Below are 23,675 nucleotides of genomic sequence, written 5' to 3'. Positions count from 1 at the left end.
AACACCTTTAAAATAGGGTTGTTCTTATTTAGATATTCAAAGCACCTACTTTCACAGAGGTTTTCAAAATGTTGGCTCTATTGTCTCTGAGACTCACCATATTTTGAATAAAATGACGTGCTATGATTATAGAGTTCCTGTGAAATCAGTAATATTCACATAGAGCTTTGATAGCTTTGAAAAAGGACTGAGAAAGGAGCACAAAGTACTAAGTTTGTTTGCGACAAGTCTGGCTAACGAAAACTCTCTGTTAATGTCATTTTCAAACTCATGTTTCTATATAATTTACAGGGGGAAAAAAGATCAGATGTTATCAAATTCAAGTTTGCTGGGGAGACTTTTGTATAGTGGCAGATTGGGTTTAAATGGCAATTAAAACATTAACTAAACTGGGAAAAGTTTTGTTCTCCCAGGTTAAAGCTTAAAACTGAGGTTGAAAGTGCCTTAAACTTAAGGGCTGTTAAAAGCCGTGGCGTGGGCTAATGCTATAAAAAGAAACAAAAAGCTGCTGTTAAGGAATAGAACTACCAGCCTGGCAAAGGTGTTCAGTTACACCGCGTTGGTGGGCTAGTTAAACACACCCTGTTGTGGCTTGCTGCTATTTTGTTATACCACCATATATTAATTTGAAAATGTTTCTCGTTCCACAGAAAAAAGCAAAGATCGAGGGAATAACACGATTGGTGCCAGGCTGAACAGAGTGGAGGACAAGGTAAGCCTCAGTTAGACTGGCAGTGAATGAGGACATGGTCTGTGATCGAACAGTGCTTGTTTCATAGGATGTGGGGAAAAATTTGGCTTAAAATAGAGTTGAATGCCTGGCTTTTCCAGGTGATGGAGCATAGTTTTTGTGGGAGATTGCATTTTTGGTTCTTTCTTGTAATTTTAACAGAATAAGAAAAAAAAAAAAAAACAAACCAGACTTTATTGATTTTGGTCTCTTTTGGGACTTGCTTGGGTTTTTGATTTTTAATTCTATATATTACACATGTCTCAATGCTCTACTTCCTTCCTCCACAATAGATAAAAGGCTCTGTTCCTTTAATACCTCAGTATATTATGGTCCCTAACATTTCCTTTTGATCGTTGCTCTGTTGTTTATATAACTCCACCTACAATTCCTTAGAGAGAGCGCGATAGCAAACGTTGTTCTGTCCTGGTTTTCATTCCTTATGACAAATGGAGTTTCTCCTTTCAAGTGACGTGAAACCAGAAAAAAATCAGACGTTTTCTATAATCTCAAATTAAGAGTTAAGTGCTTTGTAACCCTTTATTTCAATGCTGGCTGTGCGTGAAAAATTAGATGACGAGTCATTGTTAAAAAATATAGGTTTGCCTGTGTTGGTATTAAGGAAAGAAAAGGAGAGTTAAGAGAAATGGTTTGAATCCTTTACTGATCCCTTATAGTGATTTGATGAGGGGGTGAAAGAATTTCTTTACTTTTGGGTTATTTCACTCATATCTAAACTGCTCATTTGAGTGAACTGTTCATTAAGTAGTGAAAATTTTCTTGAGGAAAAGAGCTTTCAGAGTGTCTCTTCTACAACCAGAAGTACGCGATAACCTCATGAGAGATTTGTTCTGAAGAAATATCGGGCGAATATTCTGCAAACCAAAAGAGGCGTGAGCAACACATCCCCAGGGATGTGAACTGAGCACCCTGAGCTGTATCGATTCACTTGTGGCATATCCGTTCCTTACACATTTCTCCTGAAATACTGAAGACAAACTTGAATGATAGTACTCGGAACTGTACTTCAACCTATTGGAAATAAATGGCATTTTACAGGGAACAGGTGCCTTTTGGTGTAGAGGGTCACACACAGAAAGGGTGAAGTAGAACATAGGAAGGTACAGTGCGTTTTGCACGAAGAAGAATCGCTCTGCAGTGCTCACTCAGATCTGTGGTCGGTAAGTGTTCTTACGCATGGAAGCCCTTTCCAGAAAGTTTGGATTACATTTATTTATTTTTTCTCCGTAATGTCAACTAAAACTGTGGAACACTAAAAAATGTCCCGTGACTTGTGACAAAGGGCAATAACTTTTCAGTTTGGACAAATAATTCTCAAATGACAGCTAAAATAGCTTCTCAGTGCTATTTGTAAAATCTCCAACGAGCCTGGGAAAGTTTTGGTGCTGTACTGGCTCAGAGATAAGCTGTTTTGGGGTTATTAATTACTCTTTTTACATCCTTACAAATAAGTAAGCTGTTAATTTATAGTGACTGTTGTTTTATGTCTTGTAATGGGACTGTAAAACACTCCCTGTTTAATTTTAGTATAGCCGGGTTAAATTTTAGCCTTGTTTTAAGTAACAGACCCTTCTTTCTTTGCAGTTGCATGAGGTCATCTGTGGTTTCAGAGTTGTATGTTATCTGCCCTATACAGCTACTCCTATCTGCAGGAATTTTATCTGAAAGTAGCTGAGAGGCTAAAAATAGAGAATTTCGGTTGGACTCTGCAAACAGTGGTATACATGACAACACACTGGCAATGCTGAAATCACATTTTTGCTGCAGCTGCAGATGGTGGCCAAAGCTATTCCTTTGGTATTTTTGCTCCCTGAGTTTGGCCGCCTTTTTCCCATAAAGGCCACGGTATACTTTCAACATACAATTAAATCCTTCCTGAGCTGGGCAATATGTAAAGGATATCTGTATCTGCTGGGTTTTAAGGTGACTATGTATTTTACACAGTTACATCTCATTGGGTTTGTGAATTAGTTTTGAATCTTGGACTTTGGAAGGAGAGGTTTTCGAGGGTGCAGGCTAGCATTAGCATCTAACCACCTTTTGTGCATTTGAAAAAATCTCCTTTAAGTCATTTTTAAAATGAGTCGCGGCCTTCTGAAATTATTTGGATGCTCCTGCTACAGCAAGAAAATACGTGGTCCTTCCCATGCCACGGGAATAAGCTGAGTTCCAACAGATCTTCCTCAGTGGTCATTAGTGTGCTCTTTGCAGCAGAAGGCTGGTTGGTGTACAGTTGTCAGAAAGTCTGTGTTAGAGCAGGAAGAGAAGAAACCCTGAACTTCCATTTTTTAAACTTTTGAGTGCTTCTGCTTATGGATGTCTGCTGTGGGCACAGGATCCGCTACTTGCACATCACAGAGGCGGAACCCAATTTTACGTATATTCCTATGGGCTTTTACGGAGGTGGATTTTAACTTGAGAAGCACTTACAAATAGACATAATTCCATCTTCCAAAGTATTTAATTGTGTTTCCGGGACATTATGTCACTCTTGTAAAGCTTTTGTACTTGTGGCACAAGCAGGCGTGCTCTGGAGGCATATCTACGGCTGGCAGTACAGAGGGGATGGCATGTGAAAGGGACTTTTTAAAAATAAAATGCTTAGAGTCAAACAGAAGTGTAGTGGCAGGAATTATGATACTTTATGGCACAAATCTGAATTTCCAAGTATTGAAATCGGCAAAAACCCCCATGTTTTCTTTTAAATTTAGCAACATGTTCATGTGAGGGAGAGAGTCCTGTAAAGTCTGTTCATCCTACGCACTGAGTGAAACTTTGACCTTGTAATATATACAGTTTGTGATAATGTAACTAAAGATTGTTTCCTAATATGCGAAAGCCAGGGGGAGGAATCACACTTGCAGGAACCTTCCTGCAGATTCCTTCCTGTAGAATTTTCTAATTTTGGCAAGCAACTGAAAAGGTGGTCTTGTAAATGTAACTAGAAACTGCACGACCTGATAGGCCTTCGTGAAAAGAAACCGCAATCCGGTGTGTAATCACAGCATATTCTGACTTTGCTGTTGTTCTCTGTTGCTTATAAAGCTGAGGGTGGCAAATGCTATGTTCTTTGAGATGTGTGTTGCCACGGCTGAGTGCAGGCAGTTGCAGGACCCGCCGTGCCCACACCCCGATCGGTGGGGAGACCATCCAGCTTCGGCCCAGAAGACACGTAGCTGCAGTAGCGCAGTGCCCAGACCGAGCTCGGAAACCCCGCTAAGTAGCAATAGTCCAAGTGCGCGCATGTAGATGCGCCGCTTCGGTCCCTCAGAGAATGTTGTTGAGCAGGATTACAGCAGCAAACCAATTTCTTTGTGGCGACCGGCCTTGTCTCTCCTCATCCTGAAACGCCTGTGAGCGGCCCTTCAGCCTGCCCGTCAAGAAACCTGGCCACTGCTGGCTTGCTACCAAAGTCAAAATCAAACCCAAATTTTCCAGATAGGCACGGCTGTGTGTGCTCAGCGCTGTGAATCCTCACGCAGAGAGCGCTGCGTGCCGGGGGTTTAATGCTGGGTGTGCCCCGCAGCTCCATCCGGGAACCAGCCCACAGCGCCCTCCGGAATTTCTGTGCGCTACGTCTCCCCTTTTCTTTTCACTGTTTTAATTTTAACTCGGGTATGAATGAGCCTGACGCTAACTTTTTCGAATAAATTAATCTGCTCTTTTTCAACCTTTTGCTGACCATTAATTTAGATATAGCAGGCGCAGCTTGCACTTTCAGGTAATCAGTTGGGCTTGTTGCTTGGTTGCCCTAAGATAATTCAGTCTTAAATACGGGCACTGCACAAAATCCTCTAGAATATACAGCGAGGGCTAAAATTGGCGGTCCCTGGAGTCTCGGCAGTCTGTTGTGCCTACATACCAGACTCCTCCGATGTCAGTAGGTCCTGCCTGTGGACCTCCCAGAGCAGAGTAAGAGAATGCGGGTTTACAACAAAAATTTTAAAAACCGTTCTGAGCAGTAGACATTATGCTCTAGTCTCTGTGAAGTTGTTTTAAAAATAGAACTTAACTTTCTGCAATGATTTGGACACTTTAAAATTTGCCTTACAAATTTATGTTTATAATACAATAATAATACAAAGTAATAATACAAATAATAATACAATAATAATACAAAGTGATAATACAAAGAATAGTTACAGCAAACCAATAAGACTTCCTTCGTCGGGGTAGGCGGAAGCATTAAGCTTTGTCAAAGTTGTATGCCTTTGAGAGGATTTTTTTCTTTTGGTTGCTGTGATACGATTTTGCTCAGTAACACGGATGTCTTACATGACAGCATTTCTGTCATAAATGGAAATATGGATCTGTACATATATGTATCTCGTTACTGGATACTCCCGATTTACAATCCCAAGAGCATACATTAGGTAGTTTAACATTTTACTTAGAAAAGTATTCTCTCACCTGCCTCTTCCTGGGTTCACAAATACCAGGTTTCACGTTGCCAGCTTGTTCACCTAAAAGAATTCTTCATGTGTGGCCAGTCTTCCAATTTTATGTGAAATAGTTGCGTTATCTAACATAGGGGGATTTTGTCTATTTTTGACGGGGTCTTTTGTCTATTTTTGATGGCGTTCTGTAGCCTGTGGGAACAGTTACTGTGCGTCCTGGTGTGACGTAGCAATTAGCGCAAACTTCAAAAAAGGCCTTGACTGGTGACGGCCTTCTTGCACACCAGTATGCAATGGACAGGGACATTGGGGCTTTATTTTTAATTGAACAACGATGCTAAAAAATTGATGGTAAAAGACTGACAAACAACCATCTTGACTTTCTGGTCAGTGCTGGAGACCATGGTCAGAGCCACGGCTCATCTATTGGAAGAGATGGCTTTGGAAAGTCTCTGGCATGGAAATATTCAGCAGTTTGCAGGCCGAGCATGCACTAGGCAGTTCAGGTATTGAATATTGGCAGCTTCTGCAATAGGTGTGTGGGGATTTGCCTTCCTGATACCTAGGAACAGAAATAAAAACTGGGTTTGGATGGAAATTTTAAAAGATACGCAAAATCAATAAAAATCAAAAGAACCACCGCCAAGCAGTTACTCATCTTGTATGTAGTTCTTGCAATAACGCAGAAGTAATAACCTGGGGGATGTGGAGGAATATTAAGAGGCATATGGAAGAGTAAGTATCCCTATTAATTTAATCCTTAGTCTTTTTCCAGATGCTGAAGTGCAAGCATACGGAAGCAATTTTGGTGCTGAACTCTGTGATGGAGGATGCCCATTTTCTATAAATTGGACTACAACTAAGCACATCCTTCATCAATCTAGGTCATTAGGCAGCCTTAAAATTTTAATAGCTTTTCTCTCACCAATCCGATAATATTTCAGTGGGTAAACAAAGAAAAACTGCAGATTTCCATTTCCAGTGTCCTATGCTTCCCATCTCCCCAGCTACAATAAAACAAAATCATCAAGCATACACGGTAAAAATGAAAACAAAGAATGATTACTTGAAGGATTCACTATTGCCAGAAGCTTGGGTAGCCAGAATAGAAATGAACTGAGAGATTAGGCAAAGTCATGGAGAAGGGCTTATGTGAGGAGTACTAAAGAGGATGTCTGTATGTAAAGTCCAGTTTAGCAAGTACTTTAAGCAGTAGTCAGCAATAAGCTGTTTAAAAAAGGAAAAGCGTGATTTTATGTATATGTACTTTCTTACACTCTTTTTTTTTTTTTTAAGACTGCTACAAGCCTTGCACCAGGAGCAAGATACCTGGGGCAGATAAACTTCAGTCGTGTTCAATATAGCCCTTTTTCTGCTGGGTGGTTATACACAGCTGCATGCTACTGCATTGGGTCACCCATACAGCTGAACGTTGCTGTACAGTGTCTTAGACCTGATCTGTTTATGAAGGCCACGTAAGCAAACCCCTGTGCCTGCCTAGAGGACATTCATGTGAGGTTTTTGCAGCGCTCAGCAGTTTTTTGAAGACTGGAAGTTCTTTGGAATAGCCTTCCCTCCCATCCATTTGTTAGCACTAATTTTATCTGTTTGAAGATCATTAGATCCTACAGCACCACAAATTAAAAACAATCAATTTTTTTGCATTAATTTTGAAATTGTTTAATATACACAGTGTTACGTACCATCTGTAACCTGTAGGATGTGATCTATGTGCAGTAGCTTAGATATAGTTAGAGACCTGTCCTACAGAGCTCTGTTACAAGCTATTGTCATGTTTTGTGGTCTGTTTCTGAAGTGTCAGCTCTTCTGTCAGAGGAAATGTGATTATATCAAAAAGATAAATCTGGCATTGGATATGAATAGCCACAGACGGTGAGGATGCTGCAGTTCATTAGCTTATTTGCAGGAATCGAGAGTATACACTTCCTCAGTGCTCTAAAATAAAGTTAAGCAAGACAAAATATTATCTTTATTCTAGAGAAGAGTGGCTGAAGGTAGTTCAAGTTCGCACACAGTTGCTGTGCAATGACTAATTAAGCTCTGGTCGTTCAGACTCTTGCAGTTATCTGTGATACTCCTCTACATATTTTATGGAAAGTAAAAAGGCAAAAGTGAAATACTCCTAAGGAGAAGACTTTCTGATTAAGTAAATTGCTGTAGATTTTACCCCAAATTTTCAACACTTCTGTATGCAGACAGTAGTTGGTAAGCGGGCTGCTGAAGGCAGAGGGTAAAACTTCAAAACCACGGTGTTTTTTATACATATATCTTTATTTATTTATTTATTTATTTCAAAAATCTTACTGATGTCTTCCCTGTTTGGGATCTGATTAATGACTTTTGAATTCTGAACACTGGCAACAGCTGCGTGCTTGTGCTCTGCATATCTCTCCACTTGCTTATTAAGAGGAGAAATCCCAGAAGAATTTTAGGTAACATGCAATATATCCTACAAAATCTAGGAATTTGAGGGGGGGGGGGGAGAATGGAGGAATGAAATAATGCGTTACCAGTTGATAATCTTTTAAACAATCTTCAGATTAGTTGCTGTTTTGGAAATCAGTTGTTTGTGTTTATATTTGAGTAGGTATGCAAGTGGATGTAAGGTCTGCAAATTGAGATGACTCGGTCTTTTATTAAACCACATAAACTCTGTTTTGTCTGGCATTCAAAGATAAACCCAAGCAAGATTTGAAACCATCATTCTTGTGCATAGACTGTTTACATTTGATGTGGAATGGAAATGCATGGTGAATATGCCGGGAGAGAATGTGGAAGGGTTATATGGACTAAATACCCTGTAGAGCGGATCAGAGAAAAGTGATTTAAGTGAACAACATGTGTGCACATCGTGCACTTCTGTTTTTCTTTCTTATAGGTTAAAGTAAAAGAAACGACGATAAGATCATCTCTTCAATTCTATTTTGTGTGTGTGTGCTGCAGATGAGCAACCAAAAAACATGCTAACATAAATGGAGAATTTGGGGTTTGATGCACTAGGATGAACCTTTACTGAAGTTAGATGCATCAAAGTTGAAATTGTTCCTTGTCAAAGATCTGTTTTTAGAGGGATCTTGCTGGAATTAAAACATTTCATTTTCATTTCCAGCTCAGTATCAGGGAGGTAAAGTGCATGGAGTTGAAAGAACTCTATTCAGGTAACAGTCTTTTCAGGTTGGAATTTATCCAGCTGTTGGAAAAGATTCAGAGTAAAGGAAGGTATATTCCCTTTCTTACAGAGACGCAAAATCTATACCTTCTGTCACCCTGTATGCTTCTCCTCCCCCCCAAATAAAAATTGCAAAACGGACATGAACCTGTTCTGCTTAGATTGCCGGGAAAGAAATAGAACGAGCCTTTGCTGTCTGACTCCTCCTTAGGTCCATGGGAATCAGGGGGAAGATAAGAAGAAAAATAGGCAGTCAATAAAAATTAGAACATGGACACCTGGTTCAAAGTATACCCGCTTCTCCTAGAGCTCGGGCAACCAAGATGGCAAAGGTGGTTTCCTCAAATCCTTCTCAGTTCCTCCATCCTACCCACTGGGGTTGTGACAAAACCACATTTCATCTTTCAGTAGGAAAATCCAGATTTGCGTTACTTCTGTAAAAATCTAGAACAAATATGATCATGATTACTTTTTACACGTCTTTAAAGTATCCCACTGTTTCAGCAGTTAGCACAGGGCTGTGAACCCGTGTCACAGCTTCTCTTTCTGTCCCCAGTGAATCATAGAATCATAGGATGGTCAGAGTTGGAAAGGAGCTTAAAGCTCATCCAGTTCCAACCCCCCTGCCACGGGCAGGGACACCTCCCACTAGACCAGGTTGCTCAAAGCCCCATCCAGCCTGGCCTTGAGCACTTCCAGGGATGGGGCATCAGTGACTTCCCTGGGCAACCTGTTGCAGTGTCTCACCACCCTCGCAGTAAAGAATTTCTTCTTAGTATCTAATCTAAATCTACCCTCTTTTGGTTTAAAACCATTACCCCTCGTCCTGTCACTATTAACTGATGCTGAACGTGGCCAGCTCCAGGGGTCGGCCAGCAGCCCACCCCGGCAGAGCGTGATTGCCATTGTATGCCATAGATATGACAGTTTGATGAGCTGCCTCCCTTTAGGAGGGACCTTCGTTGTGGTAGCTTCATTATGTTTGTCATAGCATGAGAGTTCCTGCTCTGACAGACTAAACACACAAAATAGAGAAAGGAAGGGAAAAAGAAAATATTCTTTCCCTCTTTTACGGCTAAGGTGCAGGAAGCGACTTGCCCAAGGTATCACAGTGGCATCTGTGGCACGGCCAGGAATTTAACTTGAGCCGTGTCTGGGACTTAACCACAAATAGGCATTCCTTTTTGTTATTGTGTTTAAAAGCCCCTCTAATTTTGAATAGTTATATTGGCCAGTGCAGTGTTCAACATAATCGTAGCTCATTAATACTAAAACCATCCCGTACTTGAGAACAGCATATATAAACACATAAACCACACCGACCCAGCCAATATAAATGTACTGGGACTATTTCAGACAGTAGATTTTAAATCATCCAGAAATTAATCTACTAACATCGTTTTGTAGCCCAGGAGCCTTGGAGTGGAAAGGACTGAACATGACACAGAAACTGTCCTATGTATAGATAATTATGCGTATAATATTTAAAGCTAAACAAATTCTTTTAAACGCTGTATTTGCACAGTCAAGCAGAGAGAAATATTCAAGTGAGTTCAAATATTCATGTAAGTTTCTATTTTGAAAGTCTTGGATCCAGCATTGCTCACCATTGACCCTTCTGCGACATCTGTTAATCTTGGGTTTATTTCAATTTCTTTCTTTCTCTTTTTTTAAACAGATGACTCCACTTAAATCAGCACTTGGTTTCCATTAGACAGATAGAAGGTGATTCACTTAGTAACGTGGGCATCTTTATCTAGTTAAGTCCTAATAGCCTTAATATATCAAGGAAGCTGGTGTGACTAACAGCACTAAAGGCTTTGTCAGACACTTCACCTAATAAATACTGCCCTTTGTACAGCCGTAGAAAAAGAGAGAATAAATACATTGTGTTTCCAAACTGAAAATGTGTACAGCCTTATAAACATTCTAAAATTATCCCTGTAAAAAAAAAAAAATATGTTGACAATAGGAGTTACATCTCTATATATACGCGTCTGTGTTTGTACACGTCTACCAGTCCAAGTGTGGGTTGGCTCTTTGCCCTGCCTGGGCTGTCCTTTTCCTGTTTTATCATTTCCTGATGGAGCCACCATTCGTGTGTGATTTTCCTCCTGTTCACTTGAGCTTCGTGCAGGTTCTTTGACGGTTCTTTGTCTCCGGTTGTCATAGTTTATCTGTCTCAGGGTAGTTGGATATGTGAGTATTAATTGTGTTAATGTTGGCAACAAAGATATCTGACCTGGATTGATTATCATGTGTGATAATCCTGCCAAATGAGGCAGTCAAAACAAAAACCCCAAGAGTAAAATGTATTCAAAACGTCAGCTTGAGTGGAGATGGGGTCCTCGCTTCATCATAGCGGAAGTTTTCTGGAAACTTTCCAGTTGTGCCACCAGCGTCGGTGATTGCATGCTGTGGTCATCGGGGTACTGAAGGAAGCCTTTATTCTGCTGCTCCCAAGTTTCTAGAGAGTTTCAACCAGAGGAGTTTTACAGGAGAGCACCTTAGAAAGGAAATGGGCAAGGATGATTTTTGCTACTTCTCAAAAAGAGATTGGCTGAGCCGTAATCACGGATCCTCTACCTCTGCGTATGCTTCACGTTACGTAAGGGAGTTTGGGCCAAGCTTTGAGGTCAAATAATCAGTCCCACAGAGATGTTGCCATAAACCTCAGCAGAATTTTGGTAGCAGAAGTGGCTGAGGAGGAACGCAGTGCCTTTTCACTGATGCAAAGGAGCAGTGGTTTCTGCTAGAGCACAAAATTCATACCCTTCCGTCTGACCCAGCGCACTGCAGGCACGCTGGCCCGGGGCCCAGAGACGCATCTAGCAGCATTTGGGTGGCACTGCAGGCTTCTTAGCTTGGGCATGGTACTTTGCAAAGGTCCAGCTGTTTCTGGTTTCAGCACAGGCAACTCTGGTTCAGCTACCTTTGCAGCACGCTTTCGATTGTAGCTGACTTGACGGGATGCTCACAATGAACGGGTCGTTCACAGGCTGCTCCAGGATGGTGGTTGACAAAGCTGGTTTGAATCCAAGCCCTCTGAATCTCTGTACAGAAGAATTTCTGAATCTCGTGGCAACTAGGAAAAAGAAGCAGTAGAAAGTCATTTCCTTTGCATAGAGAAAGGGGAGGAATAGGATGACCGATGGTGCTACACTTGAGAAGGAAAGGGACAGTGATTCCTAGAAACAAGGTCACCCTCATTTTTGTTTTCTCTGCACTGGCTGTACAATTTCAGTGACAAATCAATTATGGCTCATCATACCAGACCTGAAACACAACGAGAATATCTTTTTTGGCGGTTTGGAATGGGTTTTTTGGTTAGGCGTAGTTGTGGTAAATCCAGAGCCACGCTTGATGTATATTCTTTTGGGCCAGGTCCAAATAGTTTCCTTTTTTGTCCTGTACCTTTGATTGATATATGTTATCAGTGAACAACACAGGTCAGCTGTCACACAGTCCTGAGATGGCTGCTGTAATAAAAACCTGACCAGCGCAGTGCACGTGCATAGCAGTTGTTTATGAATGCTTCACTGATTTTGATGACTGCAGGATTGGCATCTTTTCTTTCCATTGCTGGTGGAAGGACCGTCGGATGAGAGGAGGAAAGCGACAGCCTTTACAACTTCGTTTTTATCGTATGGCATATCTGAAGGTATAATTAAATCAGGACACAAGCAAATTCATTAGATACCTCAGTGACTGCTACGTTTATATTATTATTCAGAGAGATACATGCTAGAGGAGTATGAAGTATACCATGAAACAAAGCCCTAAAAACAGTTGATCTTAATTTTTTCCTCACTGAAGTTCCCCATCCATACACTCCCCACACCCTTCCTGAGAAAGGCTTGTGCTAATTAATAACTGAAGCAAATAAGAGTTAAACTGATAAGCGCAGCAGAAAAACTTAGAGAAAAATGAATTGTTCTGTCTTCAGAAGCAGAGATGTACTTAGGGAGTTGAAGTCTTTGGGATCTATGGCCTTTTTGCAGTGCAGAAAGATTATAGTGTAATGGAATTAGTCCAGCCCCCACTTGATAATAAGTTAAGTTTGTTTGTCTCTCTGGCTGCCTTGTATTTGTCCACAGCTTTGACCTGTATTGTAACCTTGAATAGGCATCTTCACCCCTCTTCTGCTCCCGAGTAAAGCCTGAGGTGCTCATCTAGGCGGTAAGATCTCCGAGTTCCAGCCTTGTCGTATGTTTAGACTTTTCTGTTTTCTGCTGGTGCTGGAATTTGGATATTATCAATGCCAAACAGTAAAACGGTATTCTAGCTCAGAAGATTTGTGTGTGATAGATGCCTAGGCTTTTAAACGTAAAATAAAAACAATGTAAATACAGCCGTAACAAATCAAAACATAGGTATTTTCTATGCTAGATAATTAACTAGTAGATAGCTGCTAGTACTCTAAAAAAAAAGTAAAGAACTGCAGAAATTGTCATAGGAAAATGTGGATTCATCCATTTTTGTAGTGTGATTGTAGTGAGGGGAAAAAATAAGGAAACCAGTTACCAAGATGAATTATTAGAGGTAAATTGGATTAAACGTAAGTCCAGAAAATTGGTACATGTATAGTTCTATTTCAAAAATTTTGTGTGATATTTTGATCACCGTTTCTTCTGGAGGAAGTTATTGCTAACCTTGGAAAAGGCAGGCAGGATAACTAAATTGAGGTTCCTTCTGGTACAAAACTCTTACAAGTCTATTATTAATTCACAATATAAGTGAGCACGTTGAGTAATTTAGATGACTTCCTTAATGACATGTAAGTAAAAAGTGCAGGAACAGTACCAATATTTCAGTCTGGAGAGCATCCAGGAAGCCCCTGGAAGAATATGGTACACATCAGTTTAAGAGACTGCTAGATATCTTTTTTAAATGATTTAAGAAAACTAACACAAATTGAAGGTGGTATGAAGGTAAGGGCAGAGACTGGTTTAAGTAGAGGTTTAATTCAGGATGAAATTGTATTAGCTAAGCTCAGATGGCAGTTATCGGGCAATAACTCCTGGAATAGGGGTCTCCTCTCCTTCCTCTATCGTTTCTATATCCTCCTCTCGCTGCTGAGTAACTCTCCCTTGCATGAGGCTGAGGGAGCTGGGGCCAGAGCATGTCTCCTCGCTGTGCTAGCGAGTACTTGTATTGAATCCTGTGACGTCTATGAACTTGCAGCAGCTTGAACCTTGCTTCTAACCTGGATCCCAGAGCAGCTGGAGGGCATTGTAAAAAAAAAAAAAAAAAAAAAAACCAAAACAAACAAACAAACAAACAACGACAAAAAAACCAAACCAACGGTGCCAACAAATAAAAATTCCTTTCCAGTTTCAAAAAAAATTGAGTGTCAGGGCACAGCCAAAAGCTCCTTGGGTGTTGTCCTGATTCTCAGTGATGAAGAAGGTAGAAGGCTTCCTTGGAAGCACGCGAGAGGGCTCTCTCTCTCTGGCAGGGCAATGCACGTGCATGTATGTACAGACTCCTTTTTACCTCTAGCAAGCCTTGAGCTCAGAGAATTGTAAGCTTTTCTGACCTCCGCTTCAAACCCAGAAGCAGCAGAAGTCCTTTTACAATGCAAAACCCCATTTTCTTCTGCTTTACTGCAGAAAATCCCCCTCTCCATTGAAACTGAGAAGTTTGCACTCCGTAGTAACTAACAATGAGGATTATTGTAAAAGACTCAGGTTATTTCCGCCCTCCTCCTAAGCTTTCCTTCGTTTCGTCATAGGTTTGTTTTGTACCGAAATGAAGCTGTGAGATACACACATTGAACAGAAATCAAAGTGGCGCTTTCGTCGCAGTCCCGAGGCTAATGGGTTGGCCGGCTGCTGCAGGCATCTGCAGGCACCTTGTGCTATAGTGCAGCAGCCTTACGGCTGCTTTGGGGGCCCAGCTATTTTAAATCATAATAGTGACACAGTAGGCAGGCTTTCTTTCAAAAAGCCTGGGCAAGCCATGCCGAGTCGAGTTTCTTGGCACACTCTGTACCTATAATTTTGTCTTATATTTTTGTAATGTGGGTAGCTGGGCATAGAATCAAAAAGCTCCACTGAATATATAAGATTTTGTTTGTTTTAAAGGAAAGCGCAACGACAAACATATTCTTTGCTTTTAGATTGATAATACTCCTTTAACAGCTAGAGACGTTAAGAACAAAGAAAGTTACTGGGGGGGAAAAAAAAAAAAGAAAAAGAAACATTATGATTGTGAGGGATGTTTTGAGGGGGTTTTGGCAAGACTGTCCGGGTGTTTTGTGAGTGAATTTTTCTACCATGATTTTGATCCTCTGCTAGTATGCTTCCAGCGACTGGGTTACTCGGGGCAACTAGGAATAAGTGATAACCTTTCATGAAAAGGTTGAAAAGCCATGCATGTGCTGTAATAGTGGTCAGCTGAACTGACTTACCCGAGAAGAATCGTCTGATGGACACACTATATTCTTTGTCGCTTTCCATTGTTTGTGCTCCTAAAGGTAGTGAAGTCATAATAGGAGGATCTAGTTCTGTTGCTCCCCATTTCATCTCCCAATAGCCTGGTTTTCAGAGGTGGTGACAGACACTGAGAGTCCCCTTAAAAATCAGCCACTGCCTCTCCCCTGGAAAGGAATAAAATGCCGTATTGCCTGCACATGGTTGGAGAGACGGCAGCTTTTCACACTGAGCGTCAGAAGAGCTAAACCCACCCTTGCCGATCTCTATGAAAACAGAAAGAGTAGAGTTCAACAAAGTTCTCAAACAGTCTGTAATTTGGGATAATGTAATTAACCTTATGATAATGGTGTGGCATGGATAAGCACGGATAGCAGCATCAGGCTCCATTCAAGTACAAACAGGAGAACCAACTTCAGCTGGAAAGTTACTAAGAGGGACCTTTCTGTTCCTCTTTGCGATTTGTTGTATGAAATTGGTAAATACTACCTATGCTATTAGGGATGGGGCTGAGGAAGAGTATCTTCTTCAGCTAATACACTTTGCTTTTCCTATATAGGTACAGGAAACTGCCCAAGCCTGAATATAATGAAACAAAGCAGGTGAGGGGGAAATGATTAAAGCGTTTTTATTTCCATATTTTTGCTAGAGATCCATCGCTGTAGTATTGCAGTATTAAAAATTAGAATTTTTTGTGCGTGTGTTGGTTGGTTATCACTAGCTATTTCCTATGCATCTAAAATCAGCTATTCCAAAACACAATATTGAAAGAGATTCCCTTGATCAAAAGTTTCCATATTTTCTCAGTGATTTTTTTTTTCTCTGCGCTGAGAAGAGGTCTTTTCCTCACAATGGGGAACAGTACGTAGCACCCTTTTTTTCTGATTTTCCTTTTCACCTCAGATTTATCCATTCCCTATGGCTGCTGGCGGTGATGCTTTCCCTAAGTGTTCAGATTCGACTGCTTCTGTCAAAGACTTTCTGATGTTATCCTTGTTTGCCAGAGGCAAGAAGAAGAGGGTAGCTTGGTTTTGGTTTATGGTAGTCTATAGACCTAAAACCCCTCCAAAAGTGAGTTCTGTTTCCAGACAAGAGGATTTGATTTCAGAAAATTAGTCTCTGTAGCTAGTGGTAGGGAGGCAGATTGGTTAAAGTTTACAACCTCTTTTTGTTTAGCCCCTGGAACAGTGCCATGGAGTCTCAAGTTTCCTGTATAAAGAGAGATCTGTATTCGGTCAGAAGGTAACCAGGCAAGGTACAAGAAGGCTCCAGGGTGAATGGCTCTTTCAACAATGAAATCAGTTTGGGGTCTTTAAGGTCCCAGCAGTGCCTCATCTCAAGACAGCGTTGAGTAGGCAAAATTCCTAAAAACTTCAGGGGGGCAAAATAACCACCCTTGAACAAAACAAAACAAAAAAACTTCAGAAAATACTGAACAGGAAGAAATTCCGTGCAAATCTGATGATCCTTATGAAGTTCGTTGGCTCTCGGGGCATCAGAAGAGGTGAGGGCTACCCATATCTTCATTTCCTTCCCAGTGAGTCCTGTGTGCTTTGGTTGTTCACGTGCATACACACGGGGAACGGTATCTCATGCAAAATATCTTGATGTACTGTTGTTCTGGGAGGAAATGCACCGATGCGCCTTGAGTCTGAGGATTAAGGATCTTAAAGTCATTCCAGCAAATAGCGGATTCACCTTGCTCCCAGCTTCCTGAAACTAAAGGTGTCACTCTACAATTACTAGATCGCATTCATATGTTACTCCAGGGTACAGAAGCTTTGCCTCAGGCAGAATAAAAGACGGGAAGAAAAGAAACACGCTCTTAGAAACGTTGCATTCAGGTTAACAACTTATAGTTGGCATTGAGAGAGATGCAGTAGTGAAGCTCTATGGTTCTGTAATCTCGTTTTCCTGATTTCATCCAATTAGGGAGGAAATGCATCTCCTGTTTTGTTTGCTCATTTATCTGTCGGTGCATTTAGCCCCCTCAGTAAGTTTCCTGTTGCATGCTATTTGGTTCTTTCTTTGCAGTAATTTACAGAATAAGTTCCCTCAGGAAGAAAAGAAAATGCTGAGAGTCTGATTTTGGCCATCTTCCCACATGGTTTGGAGAAGTTTGCAAATTGTCTCTATGTGCGTAAGCTCATCCTTGAATACAGCAAGTTAACTCCGCCAGCACAGTTGTCTAACCTTTGCCGTTTACAGTATGTATCTCTAAAATATTAGAAAATGTTTCCCTGTTCCTGAGTACCGTACACCTCTTCCACTATTAGTTGCTATTCAGAAAACATCACCAAATTAATGACGGTTTATTTAGCAAACTCATGAAAGCCTCAGTCTTTTTGGAGTATTTGTGGGACCTTGGTTTTGGTAAAACCACGAGGCTAAGGCCTGAACCAATTTCATGCGGTTTGAGACGCGTGGAACCGTGGCACTAACATCCCTTTCCAGGCAGCTGAGAAAGACTTTATCCTTAAGGCGGCTTCTGCCGTGTAGGTGAGGTGAACCCAAGTGCTGAGCTGCAATTTCTGGGCGGCTTTTCAAGATCCTGGCAATCTCTTCCCTTTGCTTGTATTACGAGTTTGTCCGTTCTGAGGTGGATTTTTGCAGGGGTATCCATAGATGGGAGGTCTCGCAATGAAACCTTTCCAGGAGTAAGTGTTTCTCGTGCTCTTTCTCTCTCAATTCCTGGTTTTCTAAAAGTACATCTGATACAAAGTTATTCGAATATTTGTCTTTAAACAAATGGGATGGAGAACTGCTCGACACGAGGCAGAGGGTATTATGTTTTTCCTGATATTGACTCGTGCCTGGTTTGTTTTGATTTTTGTGGAATGCTAATTATTTTTTGCTCTCTGCTTACGCTAAGCAAGAAATAGGTATAAAGTCTAGTTCGCTAAGTGTGTGAGGTGATGCCAAGTGGTGTCAAATAGTCCTCTTCTGGCAACAAGGGGCTGTTGTTCAGTATCCTCACACAGGTTAACCGCAGTGTTGCTCCTGAGAATCCTTCTGATTTATGATGACATTGCTGGCAGCAACCAAAAGCTCTCTAGCAGTGCTTTCCACAGTGCTGTGTCAGCAGTTTCTTATATACACGCACACACTCTTAATATACATATTTATAGCAGAGAATTCTGACCCAGTTTGAGTATTCATCCTGTTTTTCTTTGCACTTAAGTGGTGTTTATTCAGCAATAAGGTATCTACCTACATCTCTGGTTGCAAGTGTAGCGTCTGTAGCAATTACGAAACTGTGCTAGTCAGAACAGCCCCGGGAAATGAATTATATCGATCTTGTGTTGCAAGTGCCTTGCTAGGAGGAATTCCCTGGGAGGGGAAAAGGCAAGTAATTCGGTTTCAGGGATGATACAACTTGTCTCAATAAAGCACATAAAATGTTATCAGGAAAGCAGCTCTGAATTCACATATACCATAATTATAATACAATTAAAAGTATAATTTGTCATCGGAACAGTGTTTCTGCTATGTCTGAAAGATATGTCTTTTCCAAATAATAAGGAAAAAAGCCTTTAATCTACATAGAGCAGAATTTGCATTAAAATGTTTGTATCCTGTTATCCTGTAGTATCATTCTTGATACCCGCTTTCTACCTTTCCCTCCGTCCCCCAGGAATTAAAGAAGCTCTGCCCTGCCTTGACTTGTATATAGATTGTGCTTCATCTATTCTTATTCCTGTTCTCCTGTTGGGCAAAAATCCGGATAAAAACTACACAAATGCGGAACTTAAGAGATTTGTATCTTCAGCCTCTAGCTGAAGGGGTTTGGGTTTGGGGTTTTTTTTTCTGACTAATTTTGGTATGTCCCCCGCTTTTTGGTTTGTCTAGATCAAACTACAGTGTTGTCTGTTCTGAGGCGGTAGCATCACGTAGTCCTAGCCCCTGAGCTATAGCCGTTCTGCCAATATTGAGCTACCTACTGCAATATAACAATTTCTAGAAGGCAGCCTGTGGGCTGTCTGCTCAGGTCCAGCCGAGATCTGGACAGTCTCATAGTTCAGGCTTTTTCGCCTTTCTTCTAGCACACAAACCACTTTTTTATTATTATGTTCGTATTTTATTGTTTCGTGTAAGCAGTCGGTACAGAGTCGCGAGGTTAACGGTACACAGTGGCCAACAGGAGGGATACAGTGCTCGTGATCACACGCGGGACGGAAAGCATTGCAGAGGCATTCCTGCTGTTGACAGAGATGCATAAGAATACCCGGACTACACTATGTTTAGGTCCAAATTCTTTCTTTGGGTGCAAGTGCCACAGCATATCACATGCAGGCACCACAAACCTGACCTTTTTCTGCTATTATGTCACTTTCTGCTGTGATGTTGTCCAGCACCTCAGCAGACTTTTCAAGGAAATAATTTAATGCCGTCTATTGAAGAAAAATTTTCTTCCTAATTTTGCAGAGTGGATTACGGCTAATATCTAGAAGTGCCTAGATTTGGCGGGTTTTGTTTTTTTCCTAAAGAGACTCTTGTAGCCTATGAGTGAATAATAAAATTGTTTGGCTAGAGCTGACCTCTTCTCCCTGGCGACAAGTGATAGGACAAGAGGAAACGGGTTCAAGTAATGTCAGGGCAGGTTTAGATTGGATATTAGGAAGCATTTTTTCACTGAAAGGGTTATTAAACATTGGAATAAGCTGCCCAGAGAGGTGGTGGATTCACCATCCCTGGAGGTGTTTAAGAAAAGGGTAGATGAGGTGCTTAGGGACATGGTTTAGGAGTGGTGGTGTTTTTATCAGGGTAGGTTAATGGTTGGACTTGATGATCTTAAAGGTCCCTTCCAACCTCACTGATTCTATGATTCTATGATAAGGAAAGTCCTTTAACAGATGGATTATCCCTCTGCCTTTCTGTTTGGATAGGGGGTTATTTTTAATGACTTGCTTGACACAGTAGGATTGGGAAAAAGAGCTACTGAGTTTTCTCATGTTGTGGAAGTGCTCTTGATCACAAATATGTTAAATGCAATGTAATAGCTTCAGTAATGAGAATACAGTAATGTCCTTACATAGGCCTGTGATGTACCTCACCTGGACTATAACGGGAGTTGATGTAAGATGTAGGGACTATAGGGAATGAGGAAAATGTCGTCAGTAAAGGTTGTGGTAAGATCTGGACATTTACAGGATCAATACATTTGCAAGATAATATGGCTATGCTTATCCTTTAAAAGGGTAGAGAAAACAAAAAAAAAAAAAAAAAGAAAAAGAAAACAAAATTAAAGTTGTACCTACAGTTTTTGTAGTGGGTGAAGCAGGATTGGAGAAGTAACGTGTTCTTTGTTAATCCCTGCTATTTAATTCCCTGAATGCCATCCACCCTGGGTGCTAGTGAGACAGAGAAAGCTTGTGGAGAAAAAAAATAAAACACAAGCATGCAGCAAAATTGTTAATTACTAGGTTTTCAGAAGTTTAACAGAACGAAGGAGAAGGTTCATTAAATGCAACCATATGATTATGTGATATCTCAACTGGGCTGGAGACTCCTCGACCAACTACGTGAACTTCTGTTGCCTACATCAATAAAGCAGCTTAATAAACCATAGTAGTTATTTTAATAGGAGCATTATCTGCTCCACGGAGCAGCTGCAGGGCCAGACACACAACCCACTTGTTTGCTGTTGCTTGCTGCCATCAGGGACCAGTGAGTCTTGGTCACTGTGGCTTCCATTCAAGGCTACGTCAGGCAGTGGTGCTTTGATGGATGCAGACTTTTCTTTCTGTTTTCTGCCAGATTTTATGTCTTCTACTGTGTACTCCTCAATGGTTTTTCCCAGATTTTTTTTTCTTCTGAAGCCCTGAGGCCTGGAAGTTGATTTCCTTTACTCTCTCCAGCCTTCACTCATGTTTATCATCTCATTTTCCCACTGTTCCCAGGCTCACCTCTGCCATAACTTATTTCCAGGTGCTTCCCGCTCCATCCTTATATGTGTTTTTCTGTTGTTTGCATTTCAATCAGAGTTTTTTTCTGTGTTGTCTTGGCTCAGACAGGATTAATTGGCGGTGCTGGGAAAGTCTCCTGCACTCGCTTGTGGTGATCTCAGTCTTGGCATAACCCACACCAGTCCCGAATGTCAGGCAAAGTGAAAGGCTGGGGTTTTTGCTGCTTGGGAGCGTGGGCTATCAGACTGCTAAGGGATATTTGCTGCTGGTGTCTCTGTACTGGGAAGGTAAAACCTGCCATTTTCCAGACAGTAATCCTGTGGGTTTGACATGATTAGCAAGAAAGCACATCCTTTGTCCAAAATGTTGTCTTATGAGAAAGAAGATTTCTGCTTCGCAAGATGGAGGGGCCAGAGCTCTCCTAAAAAGTCTTCTCTCTTTTTTTTTTTTTTTTATATGAATTCCTTTTTCCTTGACATTGCTCTTAGAAAAGGCAATTAATTTGTCTGAAACTTCCCAAAGACTTTAAGGCAGATAGTCAGCATTAAAAAAAAACAGGCCCAAGAGTTGTAGTTTGGCAGAATTACCGAAGAGTTATCATCTAAGAGGAAGCGTGGGATAGACTATACAACTGCTGACGTATTAGTTACAACTGTTCTTATTACCTGAGTGAACATCTGACCCATTTTACAATTCTAAATATACATTTTGATGATGATTATAAAACCTTCTACAACTGAGCATGTGTTAAACGCTAACTGAAGGAGGAAATGCAATGTCCTCGGAAGGATTTGATTTTATGACTGTAGAAAGTGCGTTTTCTTGTGAGACTTCTAAAGCCTGTAAAAATTTCTTCCGCCAGAAAACCAGTATTGCCAAGCCAGTATTATTTACCAGTGAACAAGAAATTTGCCGCACTGGATAAATAGGGCTACGGTTCCAGGAAGGCTCAAAAATTAGGAAGATTTAGTGAAATGGAAAAATAGTCTGTACTAAAAGTGGATGTGTGTGTGCATGCATGCGTATACATGTCTACCTGAGTGTTAATTTGGGGTTTTTTTAGAAGGTTTTGGAAATAGGAAAAATAAATAACTAACTGTCTATAGCTGCAAGTGCCCTGTCTCTGTCACGGTCCTGTTGGAGTTTGTCCGGCAGCACATCTCAGCGGAGAGCGCAGCAGACTATACGCAGGATAACTCCGGGTCCCTGTGCCTCCTTGTAACCAGCCAGATAGCATCTTCAAAGGAGGGTGAGCTGAACTGGAGTTAATAAAGCAAAGGGGAAGCCAGGAGATAAGAGATAAAGGCAAACTTGTGGCCCGCTACTGTTTGTGGGTACCTTTACAACAATTCATCCAAGTAAAATCGCCAGGCTCTTGCCTCGCTATTAATGATGATGTTGCAATACACTGGCGCTTAAAAATCAGTCAGCCGGTTCAAAGTTTGTTTTCACTCTACCTTCCTGTGTGTAAGTCTCATTAATGTCAATAGGGCTACGAGCACGCTAGAGGAGAGGGCAGTAAGTTTCTAGAGCGGGCTCTGAAAAGCCCCAGGAACTGAACAGCGGTAGCTGTATTTAACTCTTAATCGAAGGGAGAGGATTTGTTCTTTGCATGCTTCCCTGAAACATGAAAAAATAAAAGTGCACGTGAATGGCAGAACTTAGCAGAGGTAGAGGGTAGACATTAGGATAAGACAGAATTGCTCGGCATTTGCTTGTGAGTCTGGCCGAACCACAAGTGAACAATTACAGCCTGGTTTAATTATGCTGCTTTAACCCACTGAACTCCGCTGACCTTCGCTCTCACAGGTTGGGTTCTCTGGAAGCGCTAGCTTAAGCCGTAGCACATTTCGAGGTTATTTGCTCATTGTAAAAACATTTTGTTTGAAAAAGCTTGTTCCCAAATTTAATATTGCACACTTGGCTTTAATTCATCAAGGTACTTAAGTGCATGCCATGTGTAACTATAAATGATTACTGTCCTCTTCAGTTGCAAGTACTATTGCTTCAGATTTATATTCTGCTTAAGTAGCTTGTTGAACAAAGGTCCTCAGTTGTAGTTAGGTTTCTTTTTTTTTTCCTAACTTTAAAAACAACTGTGACTATACTGTTTTTAAGAAGCTTCCAGCTTTTAAAAGGAGAGTTGAATCACGACTGCTGTGGCTTTTTGTCTCTGTATGTATAAATCCTGCTTAGCGTGTGAAAGCAGAAGACTAACCAGATGCCCTAAAATCCATGTACGGCTAGAAATTTTTAGCTTCCCTATCTCTGGGGATAAGGACTAGATAATTTGCCAGGACAGAGACTTCAGATTCCCAAAGATAGGATCACTGTAGTGAAATCAGGGCTAAACAACTTCAGAAGCTCGCTTTATGTGCCAATAAGTTACATATTACAGTGTTGACTGCTGAAAAGCAGCAGAGTCCCATGTGTCCCATTCATTTGTGCAGGACTCATGAGATTTCCTTCCAGCCCTTTGCTCCTTTTCAGCAGTCAGCCCTGTTGTATAGTATTTAGGAAGTCACTGATAAATCTCACATGGCAGTACAGATTAGTAGAAACAGGGTATGATTAGAGGTTGAAGTGTTTTTGAGACGTCTGCAAGGTAGGTCCACATGTAATTTCTCTCTTATTTTCTGTAATGAAAAGGTCTTATCACGTCTTAGTCATAAGAACAGGTCCTTCATAGTGAAAATAATTTTGAAGTCTGCTTAGAAAGAAATCGGTTGCTTCTTTTTGGGTATGTAAGGAGGAAGACTTGCATGGGAGCTCCTTCCCCAGGATGCTCTTCACAGTAAATCAATTCAGAGCCAAGTGTAGGCATCTCCTGGTGTGTCACAGGCAGCAAATCTGGAAATTAGCTGGGTGTTTCCCAGCAGCCTGCTAGACGCCTACAGCCGCAGAGGGGTGGGATGCAGCATGCGCTCCTCTCAACGCTGCTACATTTGGCTGGTTAAAACAGCTCCAAACATGGCCTGTAGCATTCCCAATCTGCGT

General features: G+C 41.2%; 1 protein-coding gene across 1 annotated transcript in view; it reads left to right on the top strand.

Annotated features, from left to right (window-relative positions):
• KCNQ1 (potassium voltage-gated channel subfamily Q member 1) overlaps positions 1-23,675 on the top strand; it is a gene marked incomplete at its 5' end in the record, with an annotated part of 365,071 nt that overhangs the window by 260,845 nt on the left and 80,551 nt on the right. Inside the window, one exon of the mRNA XM_082485244.1 lies at positions 651-712. Within this exon, the coding sequence (XP_082341370.1) occupies positions 651-712 (62 nt within the window). The remainder of the gene's footprint in view (positions 1-650; positions 713-23,675) is intronic.

The sequence above is a fragment of the Vanellus vanellus genome (assembly GCF_965231255.1).
Source record: "Vanellus vanellus genome assembly, chromosome: 6".
NCBI lineage: Eukaryota > Metazoa > Chordata > Aves > Charadriiformes > Charadriidae > Vanellus > Vanellus vanellus.
This window is presented reverse-complemented; position numbering and strand designations above follow the sequence as displayed.